The sequence below is a fragment of the Bombus terrestris genome, chromosome 8 (assembly GCF_910591885.1).
Source record: "Bombus terrestris chromosome 8, iyBomTerr1.2, whole genome shotgun sequence".
Classification (NCBI taxonomy): domain Eukaryota; kingdom Metazoa; phylum Arthropoda; class Insecta; order Hymenoptera; family Apidae; genus Bombus; species Bombus terrestris.
This window is the reverse complement of record NC_063276.1, coordinates 3,749,373-3,763,117: the sequence shown is the minus strand read 5'-3', so window position 1 is coordinate 3,763,117 and position 13,745 is coordinate 3,749,373. Positions and strand designations below refer to the sequence as shown.

Below are 13,745 nucleotides of genomic sequence, written 5' to 3'. Positions count from 1 at the left end.
ACACGGGGGAGATTCTGAATCACGTGATACGCCGCTTGTTTGCAACGGTACAACATATAACTCTGTCTGTTGTAAATAGATCGGATTAATTTGTCCGCGGCGCAGGATATGCTGGCGACGTTCTTCCTTCCGTCAGAGATTTTGCAGTCGTTTTACGCTTTTAATACCCCTCAATGCAAACCAATTGAGACCAATGCGATTCTCTTTTCTTTAAACATCCGCGACAGGACTGCATATCGACACGGATTGAAATAATTGAGAACGATTGGAAACTCGTTATGGACGCAGTAATTCTAGATTTCTGTATCTCTCTGTTATTCTCTTGTATTACTTGCAACGTTTGAGTTCAATAACGTCTCGCATCTCATAATTGTAAAACCATCCAGAAACCATCAATTTTTATATTTTGTGTCTTTATTATATATTTTTATATCTTTATGTATACAAAGAGTAGTTCTAGATCTTCATACTTTTTCTCGCGCCACATAACTAAACTGTGGATGTTTATGAAAAATCATATTTTTATCAGAATGATTAAAAAAGATGAAGCATGAATATAACGTGTGCTTAAAATCGAAACATCAAGCCAAAGTATGGAAGATTTAAACTATAAAAATATTTCTTAAAGTATATAGTTAATTATATATTAAATATAGTAGCTTTTTATGGAATACATATGTGAAAACTTTATTTATTCGCGTTAGGACTTCATTTTATTTCAATCACGTTAAAAAAATAAAAATATCATTTTGTTCGTTACATTGTCTTTCGTTCTCGACTCGCGTCTATTTCTAATTATAGCGTACGCTGTTGTGATCGATTATTCTCTCATACAATTTCAGCAGACAAAGTTAAAGCAAAACATAGGAATATCCCTACAGTAAAAGGACGAGTATAGAAAGAAGGAGGAAAAGCATTGATCCTCATCGAGATTTATGCATTTGGAATGAACTTAAATCTAGAATCTAAGGAATCCATTCGACTTCGTTCGTTTCGTAATTCCTCGTAATAGCTGCTCTGGTGTTCGCCTCAGGTTTGCTAGTACTTTTCTCTTCACTTCCGGACAATTTATGGTATACTTTGCTTCCTGCACTGGCCACCCATTGGACACCATCGCCGATTTTTTCTCCAGCTTTACGAACCACGTTTCCAAGGTTCTCAGCTGTAAAAGTATTCGGATCCACGTTGATGTCCAGACTATTGTTGCCGTGAGGACATCCAGATTGAGAGATGATGCTCAAGTCAAAAGGATCCACACCGGACTGGGCCAAAAATTGGCGCATGTCGTCCACGTAGCTCTTGTCTAGTTCTCGGTGCCTGGAGAGGATCGTCGCACTTTGACGATGAGCGAACGTCAGCTTCTGGCATGTAAAAATACCAGCATAGTTCACGTAATCTGTAGCGAATACTACGTGAGACGCACTTCCGGCTACACCTTTAAGTAAGTTAAATTGCTGGTTAGTATGAGTAATTGGACAATTCGTTAGGGGGAAGTTGATAGTGGAGCCAAACACTGAGGTGTTTGATGAAGTAATACTATAATATTTCATTTCACATATAGTATATAATATTTTATTTACATATAGCTTTAGTGTAGTACCATGCCGATATATACAGGGTGTTTCGGCAATTGTGCTACAAGTCTTGCTTTCAGGAAAACAGATTTTTAGTTGACAATTAGATTTAATACACGCGCATGATTTTTACTTATTTTCACGTATAGAACAACCTCTTGTCGGTTATTTACTTCTGTTCAAGCCGGAATTAGTCAAATTCAAGTACTTGACAAATTTTCGAACTCGACTTTCTTGGAAACGAGGCGTCGTATGAAACAATTTTATTCCAAATTTCTAACTTGTTTTTTTATACAGAATCAGACTATTGTTGACACGATTGCCGCAATATCCTGCGTATTTAATTGTATATATCTTGTTATCCCATTATTTATTTAAAAGAATTCTTAACGTAAGAATATATAAGAGAGTTTATCTCACACATTCAAATCTAAAAAAATTCAATAAAAATCTCGATTTCAGATCAGTTAACACCGCATATCAAGTTACCAAAGGCTAAAACCATAAAATTGAACCCAGCAATTGCACTACTTTACCGTGACTCAGATTCTCCTGAAATCCTTCTGGAACGACGAAGATATATATATTTCATGGAACATGATCATGATACTTACTAAGAGGAAAACGAACTATCATTCGTGCCGGCGTACTCGGTTCCGGAACGCTCAATTCACCGGTGTAATGATACTCGTGCTTCAATGGCGTAAGACCTGTACATAGAGACGACGCTTCATTACGGATAATTCATCCCACTTGCCAGACAGTTATCCTATTGACATGCTTTTATGGGTCCTGATGGGATCCGACGTTCACCTTCTTTATTAATTCAAAAGCTTTCAACAATATATATACACACCCAACGCGACCACGTCATCTATAAGAGAAAATCTTGCCCTTTTCGTCGTTGACTATTGTTACTATAGTTCATAATGTCAGATGCACCTTTACAATCTCTATTATCCTTTGTGTCTCTACGAATCTTGTTTCAGAATTTTCTCCTTTCATTGTTCCTCTTTGAATTTTAGATTTCTTCAAATTCTAAACGCTTTTTCTATCGTTAACCACTTCGTTTTCATTCGACTGCGAATGTATATTATTTATTTTTTATGGAAAAAATTTAATTTAATTTTTAATTTCCATTTATGGAAAATTTAAAGGTGCAAAAGTACATACGACGCAGCTAATGCCCAAGAATATCATAATATTATACTTTTTAAATATGAAAAATATTTAGATTCAATGTCTTAAATTCTTCTTTGGTTCTTTAATTCTATTAAAAATATATAATATTTAGGCGAGAGGTCCTCAATTTATTGATCACCTGGATTTTCTTCTTCTTACCTAATATTGGGTGATTAGAATCCTGCGTTATGACGTATTCGCCCGGTTCTTCTCCACGAGTATAGTTGTAAGTGATGCAATTGCTAGCAGTCGATGTTTTCTGGATTACGTACCACACACCTAAAAACTAAATTTGCTAGATTATTATAAACATATGACAGAATGAAGTTAAGAAAATTTATCATAGACGAAAATATAATTAACGTACTTTGTTCATTTGAAATCCCGACATGGGTGGCACGATGGGGCAAGCCCCCATGTGATATGTGTGTGGCCTAGCCAGGATAAAACACCCCAGTAGGAATGTTAAAAAAAATAGGGTCTTCATCTGTGAAAGAAAATTTTTATATTAGAAAAAGCAGAAATGATGATTATAGTAGTGACCTTCTTATTATTAAAAATTTTAATTTTTATCAAATAACACTTCTAATTATCAGCTATATTTCTACATGTCAGGAAAATCCCCGAGAAACAAATTATCCTTATTTACAGAGTCAGTGATTTAGTAAAAATATATCGTGTTAAATTTCAATTATCAATAAATTTGTCTACGTATCAGGAAAATCTCTGACAAACAAATGATCAAGTTTACAAAGTCAATGATTTCCCTATAGCAATATAGTTCACTTATATAAAATTATTTTTATCTTTATTTTAAGATAAATGTATAAAGATATCTCATTTCGTAGAATAAGTCATAAATGACAGCTGCAACAGTAAACAAAGAAACAAACTTAAATCTATTCATCGTATATAATTTAACAATACGATTCATTATCAGGGCTCTTGAACCTGAAACAAAGAGCGAAAACCATAGCACGTCCAGTAACGCTTGAATTTTCTATAGCGACAAAAAAAAATCACGAAGAGCAAAGACTAAGATTAACCTTGATGACCTCAGGGCTCAGTTCCAGAAACTATTTATCACAAGAGAAAAGTCATGTTTCTTTTATTATTCACGGTTGAAGGAAGAACGATATATATACTTCGCGCCACTACAGCACTAATTAGCGTAAGACAAGATAGACAGGCATCAAGTCTTTGTTTGTAGAATTGTAGATTTATATAACAAAGTAACAAGCCAAAAACCTGGATTCGCTTAATGCTATTCATAACACAGAGATATTTCTCCATGAATGAAGAAAAGAAACTAAATTAACACCATTTTATAACTATCTTAAATGTCTTACAAGGTATTTAATAAAAGTTAGCATTTTTTAAATGTATTTAATAAAATTTATCAATAAAAATTACTATAGCAAATACTATAATAGAGTATTCCGGAGCATATGAAAATATGAATCCTGTTTAAATATATCTACTCAAGTGGGGACTACCATTTATGGCGTATTTAAATTGCAAACGCAAAGATAAATGCAAGTACAATGTACCTACTGATGTAAAACGTAACGCGTTTAATATGTTAAATTAAACGAGCATACTCACTGTTAGGTGACGTTGTCAAGTTCTGAGCTGGTACTGTAAACAGTAGCTTCAGTGGAGGATTTTATGAGACATTCCCCACTCTCAATCCAATTATGGGTCACGCATACTTTGAACGGATTAAACACGTTGTTTCTAAAGAATCTGTAGAAGTACATCGATTTCTTTTGTTGCCTTCCGTAAATCTTTTTTTTTCTTTTCCATTATACTACAATGTTGAACTATTAACAGAATTAGCACAGAACATAATATAATTAAACCATCTTTGAACATTCTGAATCATTATTTTATAACTACACTGTATCATTTTTATAGAAAAGTGAAAACAACAGAATCGATATCTTTTTTTTAAATATAAAACATCATAAATATGCAATATCCTATGATGTTAAATTTATATTTATTTTAATAATAGGTTATTGTTTGATGATGTATTACATACAAAATAAGAGATAGAATTTTCTAAATCTTATACGTATCTTTTCTCACAAAAACCAGTTTGTTTACGTCCATTAGAAAAAGACGCGGGTGCCACATAATTTCGCTATACCGCTGCTCGCGATGAGTCATCTTTGTTCGTAACTAAATCAAGTTAGTCGTTCTAGGAATTGCAAACATCACGTACAGTTTTATTCTTTTTATTTCTCTGTATAATAACGTAACTTAATTTACATTATGAAATAAAAGAAAACTGAAAAATCACGCTTACAATAAAATATAAATCCTGAAATTTCACGTTTAGAACAATACATTTAATAGGATGTCGTCATTTATTTCAAAATAAAAGTACAAATGACACATTTTCTTAATAAGCGTGTGAATTTCTCAGTGATACATATAATATGGCAACAGTGATATATTCTCAACTGAATTGCTATAACCTAGTGTGCTATCTTCCTTAGAATACTTACAATGCTTACTCTGAATTGAGAAAAATAATTTTCTTATTCAATATATAATGCAATGATATTTAAGAACACTTGTGAACGCACGATACTTTGGATGAAGTGAATAAGTAATAAGTGAAGAAGAAAAATCTAAGGTGAATCCTAAGAATATACAATAATATCACCACACAGCTTCATCAATAACGTTACACAACTTTTATACAGCAAAAATGACTCATTCAAACATTAATCTCCTACACAATATTTTTTGCTTGAGTATACAATGATTTATTATAACATCTATTAAAAATTTGTGATATTGTTCGAATACATCATAGCAAAACAAAAGTTCGTTACATAAATTTTCCATAATGTGAAATAATGAGTGAAGTCATAAAAAAGTGTTAAATGCGTTCATACGTACGAATAAATTAACATTTCAATATACCCTGAGACATATTCTCTATGCAGTCACACAATTAAAACGTTATAGTATCTGTGTAGGATATATTCCATCCATTTGTATCAGTCTTTGATATTATAGCGATGGTATTTTCGACATATCTAAATCGTTGAAGTAAGAGTGTTTCAGAATAGCACGTGCCGATATTCTATGCACAGGATCATAGATAAGCATCATTTGTAGCAGATCAAGACCGTCTGCGTCTAATGTTTTAACTTGTGATTCCAAATTGTTTGTTATCCAATTTGGAAATGTAGCTTTATAATCTGACAATTGTGTTACGCCAGGCCATATCTCTTCGGTAGGTGTCCTCAATATCCTGCAAAATATCTGTTATTAATTTATATTCTATTAAATAGCAACCGAACATGCTACTAACATGCATACTCAACATACCGAAATATTCTAAACAACTGATCAATTTCACTATCTCCTTGAAATAATGGTTTTTTTGTTGCCATTTCAGCAAATATACAACCTATACTCCAAATATCAATGGCACATGAATATCTATTAGTACCAAGAAGGATTTCTGGAGCTCTGTACCATAAGGTGACTACTTCATGTGTATATACTCTGACTGGTATGCCAAAGGCTCTCCCAAGACCAAAATCTGCTACCTTAATCAATCCTGATTTGTCAATTAATAAATTTTGTGGCTTTAAGTCACGATGCAATATTCTGCGCTTGTGACAGAAAAGAATAGCACGTGTAATCTATAAAAACAAATTAAAAACTTATTTCCATTTCTACAAAAGTATTATATAACATTTATTAATCCATATAAGTCCATGATCTATCTATCACTTGATTATATTAACAAAGCTATTTGACTTAATATGATTAATATTAAATATGACTTGCCTTAAATCATGATATAGCCTATGTAATGGAGATTTTATTTTATATATTAGGAATATATTGAATACCTGAAATAAATAGGATTTAACCATTTTTGGCTCCATTAACTTTCCAGTACCCAAAGTATCCATATATTTCTTCAAATCCATAGTAAGATATTCGAAAATTAAATATAATCTGGTCTCTTCCATCAAAACATCCATTAATCTGACAATGTTGGGATGTGGCAATTCTTTGAGCAAAGAGATCTCACGAATCGCTGTGGATGGTATTCCTTCATCATCGCTTTCTAAACGAATCTTTTTCATTGCTACGATCTCTCCAGTTTTCTTATGCTTTCCCTTGTACACTACTCCATATGTACCTAAAAAAATTTTGTTTGCTGTAACACTACTCTTTCATTTTCACATAAAACAACGAAAATCATAACTTACATTACAAAAACAAAATATAAAAAATATACTCATAAGCAATTACTTTACAACTCGATTAGATATCTTAATAACTACAACTTTTAAGATATTTATCTTTATTAAAAGGTTATTAAATCTTGATATGAAACACGAGTCCAAAATTTGCAAACTCAATAATCAATTACAATATAAATTACATTAAGGACTAGTTGTCTACATTTTCACATAGAATTAGACGAAATATTTTTGGATAACGAATAAAAAGAATTCTTGAGCAAAAAATTAGTTAGAGAAGCCCAATTTACAAAGTACTATTCAAAACCATTTACCTTCACCGATCTTTTCAATTTTCACGAAATTCTCCATGATAGATGCTGGTTATTAAATAGGACGCTGACAGATATATTCTTTTAAACGTTAATATCTAATATAACTTGAATATGTATCAGAAACTTTCCACGTATACCGTCACGTAACGATTAAATTCAAACATCGGTACGCCATGATATATACGTTTGAATGTGCAATGTTCGGTATGGTTCGTGACAAGTCGGCATTGCTCTGGCCAATCCTGGCATAGATACGTCACAAGTTGCAATAGTAACGCGCTCATGGAAGTAGAGCGGTTGCCAGCTGTTGCTTCTAAGCCCGCGTTTTTCCCCTATCCGAGTAAAAATCGTAATTATTAAACTGCAGATCTTTAAGCAATTTCATATTTTTATTAACATAACTAAAGGAATGGAGATAATATTTCTTATATATATTTTTGCATATTATGTGCATTTTGTACATCTTTGCACCTTTAAATTTTCCCATAAATGCATAAAAATCCACAGTCTAAAATTAGAATCACGAAACATTATATTTTAAATGAATGACTTAACAATATTGAATTTCAATGAAGTTTTTCGGATCTAAATATTGAAGCGATTCGAAGAATTTCAATATTATGAAAATTTGAGATTCGAAATTAAAATCCAATACTTAGAATTTTAGAATCCTGAATCTTTCAAATTTTTATGACTCTTGAAGGTTTTGATAGATTAAATAATTTTCGTCACACGAATTTTATACATTTCAGCCTGGAAGTCACGATATATTGAAATATACTACAACATAAAATTTAAATTTTTACGAAATATTATATTATATTTGTGCATTTTTTTCAAGTCAATCACATTGTCAAAAAGTTGTTACTCACACTATAAAAAAATTTAGTAACGTGGGTCACCGACGATCCCCGTGGCAATCAACGTGTTAAAGGAAGATAAGAAGCTTGATTTTTATTCATAGTGTGTAACCTAATCGGCATCATTTAGTGCAGTCACGTATGGTTTATGATAACGATCTGCGTTAAATTGACTTCTTCGGATCTAATTTATGACTTCAGTTATTAAAAAGAAAAGATTCTTAAAGTCATTTAATGTTTATTTTAAGAAAAGAGAAAAAACATGATTTATGTCAATACACCTCTTATATATTTGTACATATAGCATATAGGTACAATGGGAAATTATATAAATTGGTGTTGCAAGCGCATTCGTAGCATAACAGGACTGCAGTTTTCCCGCTTTTTCATGAACAAAAAATAAAAAATAATCATCATCAAGTCGAAAGTACAGAGTACTTTCCTCATCCAGATCCTTAACAAATTTATTTTTCTTTCTTCAATGTTTACAATATAATTACACAACTACAACAAGATTGCTCGGATGTTTTATCTTATAAGCTTTGCAATTATTTTCTATATTTTCTATTTAGAACGACTTCAAAATAAAAAACTGTTTCAGAATCAACCTGATGAAATTGTCAAAATCAACAGGCAAAAAATTCAGTTGCACCTATGTTGGGTGTTATCAATCCTAAACTCACAGTTCAAAAACGGTTCTCCACTCTATCGGGGGAATTGATAACCACCAGTTGCATAACCAAGTCCAACACCACGCTGCGTGTGTGTTGTAGCACGTGCTACCTCATACTGTTGTTCCATATTATTAAACATTTCTTCCTGCTTCTTCAGTATATCTGGTTTAGCACCCGCTGCCGGAGTAGTCGGCAAATCATCTTTAATGCCCATCAATCGTTTAAATTTCGCCGTTACTTTCCCATCTTGGTCATGAGTGAATGTTGTTCCCACCCAAGTGTTTGCAGTAGAAGCTGCTGTAGATGTTTTACCTTCGTCTTGTTTTGACTGTAAATAATATTTCATTAAATTAAAAAAATTATATTTCAATATGATGATCACAACGGAAAAATATAAGTATAATTTTGTTTATTGGTGTATTTGGTTGTATTAGTGTACAGAAAAGTGTACTTTGTTACAACATAGTTAAAAACGAAACCATCTATTCGATCCAAAGATAATATAAGGTTTCTTTAGCAACAGATGACAAATCCGTGAAATTTTATGAGAAAACTAATAATACGCTTAATATTTTCAATATTATCTGAAATCAATTTCAAGAGGACCCAATTTAACAAGAAAACAATTTTGATAATATACGATTGGTTGACAAAATATTGTATTTTAAAGTTGCTCTCATATGAAAACCAAAAAATATGACTTATTTTCCCTTTTCCCTGTGGTCTTCATATAAGATCGATTTAAAAAATCATCAATGATTACCTTATTTGCCCATAACAGTTTCCTCTTCTGTATCTGTTCCGCGTACTTTCCTTGCGTTGCCGTGGCTAATGGATTATAATAATTCTGTTCGTTTTGAACACCGGGCGTAGCAGTATCACCTTCCGGTGCTTTAAGTTCAATTCCTAACTTCTCTAATTGAGCTAATTTATTTCTGCCTTTTTCTTCCCTATAGCTCATCGTCCTGAAAGGCGGCGGAGCCCGGTCTCTCGATCTAGATCTCGATCTCGTGCGATCTTTTTCCTTATGATAATTCCCGAATCGATCGTCCCGATACCGATCTTTTGATCTGTCGTCTCTAGAATGCCGGCGATCTCGATCTCGATCTCGATCTCTGTCCCTGTCCCTGCGTCTATCTCTGTCGCTTCTATCCCGGTTTCGATCTCTTCGATCGTCGCGATAGTGATGATCTTTGTCACTCTTTTCCTTGTCGTCACTCTTCTCGTCCTTACTCGATCCCAAAGAACTCTTTTCCTTCTTTTTATCATCGTCACGAGATTTTCTATCATCGTCACGACTTTTCTTTATGTCTCTATCCCTGTGGCTGCTTTCTCGTTGTCTTCTATCATCGTACGACGGCCGACGCCCCTTATCGCTCATATGTCTATTACGGTCAGATTTATCTCCTCGTTTGTGCTCGTCTTTCGAATTTGCTGTGTGATTCTCATGATCAGATCGCCTGTAAAACGATTACGTTCTGCAGGGTATACCACACAGATTCGTATTATTATTCTGTATGTAAGGCAAACATTATGGTGGTAATGTATGTTGCAAGTTTGTTTGTTTTTTGTCTCTTATAAAGTTCAAAGAATTTCATTAATTTAAGTTTAGAGTTGAGAATACGCATATAAACAAACCAGCTTACCTCTGGTCTGAGGGGGAAGGTAATGTTCGGGATGAGTCTGTTTTTGATTGTGCAGCTGGACTATGTGCCCTTTCACTACTAGATTCCCTGGACGAATTGTTGTTGTTGCTTTCCTAAAGAAATAAAAATTGTCCATGTTACTATACACCTTTCACATATTCTATTAAGCGAAACATAAATCTCAATTTACATTGCAAGAACTATAAGTATAAATCAAACATTCTCTTAGTACCCTCACAGTTTGGCAAAAATCAATTTTTCGCTTACTGTAATTTTGTAGTATAATTTCTCTAGTTTTCTAAACTGTAAGTTTATTCCTTTAAATTGTAAAATTTACGAAAAATAATTCACAAAATTTCAGTGTATGTAAAAATTGAGTTTTGCAACAGTTATAATTACCAGGTAAAAATTACTACATCCTAATACTTTTGGTATTTAAAAACAGAGAGCACTCTTAAAACAACTTTCACGAAAATAACATAGAAATCTTTATTCACTGTAAACTTTTTCCAGTCAAATTTCTGGTAGATGAACAGAATAAAAGGAATATGAGGGCCCTTCATATTTATCTGCATTAGCAGGTACTTATATTACCCGAATATGTTTGTACATGTGGTTTCTTTGATGGTTGATTTTTTATTAGTGTTACCTTCTTCCAGCTTCCTCTACTCACCTCTGTCTTCTGAATAGGACTTGGGGTAGTCTTGAAAGACCCTCACACAGCATAGACCTTGCCGAGGTGCGTAGATATTGTATCATGTATTACCAACAGAGCTACGTGTTAATATTTTCTCACGAAATGGCACCATTCCCATTTACTTATTATTTAAATTTTAAATATCTCAATCTCTACCCTCATTGTTTCTGCCACACGGTAAATCAGGCTTTAAGGTCATGTCTTAAACTTCTCAGAATTTTGTACATCATGAATTGTGTTTTGGTAATATTGTTATAGCATATTAAAAGATGATGTAAAAATAATGAAGGGTAAGAGTGCATTGTATCATAGTGATATAATGTAAATCATATGATTTCACTATACTGATATTAAGTCCAAAAAAACGTCATAATAAAAAGATTATCATTATATTATATATATCGTCTTATATCCTTCATTAGTATTTTTATAAGAAATAATTAATCACAATTGTTTCAGTTCATACAAAACCACTATGAAACAATTTTTTTGCTAATTTTAATGCAAGGCTTTTTAATTTCCTTTGAATGTTTAATACAGAATACAGGTGCAATAGGAGTGCTATTGTGAAATTATATTTTATTTACATGGTTTTGACATGACCTCTAGAAACCAAGTATTGAACCATTTTTTTATATATATATCAGGCATGACCCTATACATATGTACAGCCCCCATAAAGATACCACATCTTCCTAGTAATTGTTGTAACATTTTGTACTTATTATCACAAACAAACATTTGCAAACATTCAATTCCACTGTACCTCACTCATGTCCATTTGTACTGGATCGTAGTTAACGTCACTGGCCCTTTTATTGGTATCACCATGCATCCCATATGGTATCTTTAAAACACAATATTCAAGATAAACTTTCAAATAATTTACAAGGAACAAATATTTCATAAATTACAGACATTAATTAATATTAGACTAGTAATACTCCCATAATGAATATCTATAAGAATATCAACTGAAACTTTCACATTCTTAATTCATAAATTAATAACTCAAAATTAACAATATTCAATAAATTTGCAATTAAAGAGATGGATATAGTGATCATATATAATTCGTAATATAAGTAAATATATTTCTTTATAAGCTTAAGTAAATCATATAAAATATATATATATAGTTAGTAAATACTTAAAGAAACATTTTATATAACAGCAATTTTACCAAATAGCTTTAATGATTTTTATAAATTATCTTGGTATAATCCACATAACAATATGCTATTTATATTAATCTTTGAAGAACAATACAAAACAATCAGTTCATCTCCAGTTGTTAAAGTAATTATTGAACGTTCTACTAATTCATACATTATCAAAATATAATATATTTGAATTATATAAAATATTTAAATCAAATATGACATGATTAAACAAGGAACCACTATACATATATTTTTCCCGCGGAAATCGTTTCATTACATCATTCAACATATCAATTAAATTTCTCATTTTATTGACTTGAATTTTTCCAGCAATTTATATTTTCTTACCATACATGTCTACGTTATATACGTATATCAGTGTAAAAATTTCTTAGAACGCAGTGACGACCTGATAAAATAAATCACTATGCATCCATTTACGTAGAAAATTTGGCTGAAATGAAAAACATTGGTGTACCATCGCAGGATTAATGATTAACAAATTATACATTGACTTAAGAACCTATCCTAGAAGCCATGTCGTGTATGTATACGAAAAGTTTCTTAAGCGTCATGGATGCCTAGGTGAAAATACGCCATCAGTGAAATAATCGTAAAATAAACTGATATTTTATCAACAAGTACACACTCACCTTTGGATCTTCCGAATTGTTACTATTGTCTCCGTCACTAGCGTAATTCGCTAACGAATCCATAATGGCGTGAAAACGAGGCACGAACTTTCCGAAATTGTTACGACTATCGCGACGCGTCGATCCTAGGCTGCCTTGCGCAGAAACGCCATTGGTCGAGAGTCGAAAGAGAATGTTTAACAAGCGTGTATTATGCTTTCATAGCACCTCCATCGAATGAGGTTACTGAGACGGATATGGAAGAAGAGAGATACAGGAAATGCAGGACTAGCGGGAAAATTAGGCGTGAACTTAAAAATCTTCATACAATTTTTTACCAATTAGTAGCCAACTGATTCAATATTGCGTCATTACATTTAACTACTGCTGTTTATGTGTGTGTGTGTGTGTGTATATATATATATATATATTGCTGTATCTATGTATTATATTATATATGTCATAATGTTATATACATTTCCATTGGATCAAAAATACATTCTATTATAACAATTACGAAAGATAAACAAAAGTGACAATTTTTATTCGTGGTAAAAAATAAATTAGAAATAAAATTTTTAGAATTGGAAATAATATTACAAACCTTTTATTAACATGATCTTCAATTTCAGTGCTGCGTGTACCACCCTATATAATTAAGTTAAACAGTTACGAGCTGTCCGTAAACCAGATGCTAATTAATTCTATAACAGCAATGATTCCTCTGTCACTCAATATAATCGGTACACCTTAAAACAGTTA

General features: G+C 32.2%; 3 protein-coding genes and 1 long non-coding RNA gene across 4 annotated transcripts; 1 reads left to right on the top strand and 3 right to left on the bottom strand.

Moving 5' to 3' along the window:
- Window positions 1–395: 395 nt before the first annotated feature.
- Window positions 396–4,509, bottom strand: LOC100651882 (apolipoprotein D). The gene is made up of 5 exons (XM_012311099.3): window positions 4,362–4,509; window positions 3,124–3,243; window positions 2,916–3,042; window positions 2,189–2,284; window positions 396–1,435 (listed from the first exon to the last, which is right to left on the bottom strand). The coding sequence occupies exons 2-5, from the start codon at window positions 3,241–3,243 to the stop codon at window positions 966–968; spliced, it is 813 nt and encodes a 270-aa protein (XP_012166489.1). The 5' UTR covers window positions 4,362–4,509; the 3' UTR covers window positions 396–965.
- Window positions 4,510–4,980: 471 nt separating this feature from the next.
- On the bottom strand, window positions 4,981–7,650 carry LOC100651604 (cyclin-dependent kinase 1). Its single transcript, XM_003397226.4, has 4 exons — window positions 7,312–7,650; window positions 6,638–6,933; window positions 6,105–6,424; window positions 4,981–6,027 (listed from the first exon to the last, which is right to left on the bottom strand). Exons 1-4 carry the CDS (start codon window positions 7,346–7,348, stop codon window positions 5,784–5,786), a joined length of 897 nt encoding a protein of 298 aa, XP_003397274.1. The 5' UTR covers window positions 7,349–7,650; the 3' UTR covers window positions 4,981–5,783.
- On the top strand, window positions 5,868–6,662 carry LOC125385561. Its single transcript, XR_007224976.1, has 2 exons — window positions 5,868–6,009; window positions 6,175–6,662. It is a non-coding gene; the product is annotated as an uncharacterized LOC125385561 (long non-coding RNA).
- A 787-nt stretch (window positions 7,651–8,437) lies between the features above and the next one.
- LOC100651205 (arginine/serine-rich coiled-coil protein 2) lies at window positions 8,438–13,212 on the bottom strand. The gene is made up of 5 exons (XM_003397222.4): window positions 13,005–13,212; window positions 11,955–12,035; window positions 10,492–10,604; window positions 9,609–10,305; window positions 8,438–9,173 (listed from the first exon to the last, which is right to left on the bottom strand). The coding sequence occupies exons 1-5, from the start codon at window positions 13,065–13,067 to the stop codon at window positions 8,877–8,879; spliced, it is 1,251 nt and encodes a 416-aa protein (XP_003397270.1). The 5' UTR covers window positions 13,068–13,212; the 3' UTR covers window positions 8,438–8,876.
- Window positions 13,213–13,745: the final 533 nt, after the last annotated feature.

Excerpts from the sequence above, each read along its gene's own strand:
- LOC100651882 (XM_012311099.3), bottom strand. The coding sequence starts at position 3,243 with ATGAAGACCCTATTTTTTTTAACATTCCTACTGGGGTGTTTTATCCTG. Across the intron at positions 3,043-3,123 it reads CGGGATTTCAAATGAACAAA|TTTTTAGGTGTGTGGTACGT; the intron begins GTACGTTAATTA and ends TAGCAAATTTAG. Across the intron at positions 2,285-2,915 it reads TTCTAATCACCCAATATTAG|GTCTTACGCCATTGAAGCAC; the intron begins GTAAGAAGAAGA and ends CTCTATGTACAG.
- LOC100651604 (XM_003397226.4), bottom strand. The coding sequence starts at position 7,348 with ATGGAGAATTTCGTGAAAATTGAAAAGATCGGTGAAG. Across the intron at positions 6,425-6,637 it reads TTAAATCCTATTTATTTCAG|ATTACACGTGCTATTCTTTT; the intron begins GTATTCAATATA and ends TTGTTTTTATAG. Across the intron at positions 6,028-6,104 it reads CAGTTGTTTAGAATATTTCG|GATATTGAGGACACCTACCG; the intron begins GTATGTTGAGTA and ends GATATTTTGCAG.
- LOC100651205 (XM_003397222.4), bottom strand. The coding sequence starts at position 13,067 with ATGGATTCGTTAGCGAATTACGCTAGTGACGGAGACAATAGTAACAAT. Across the intron at positions 12,036-13,004 it reads ACAATTCGGAAGATCCAAAG|ATACCATATGGGATGCATGG; the intron begins GTGAGTGTGTAC and ends TGTGTTTTAAAG. Across the intron at positions 10,605-11,954 it reads TACAAATGGACATGAGTGAG|GAAAGCAACAACAACAATTC; the intron begins GTACAGTGGAAT and ends TTATTTCTTTAG.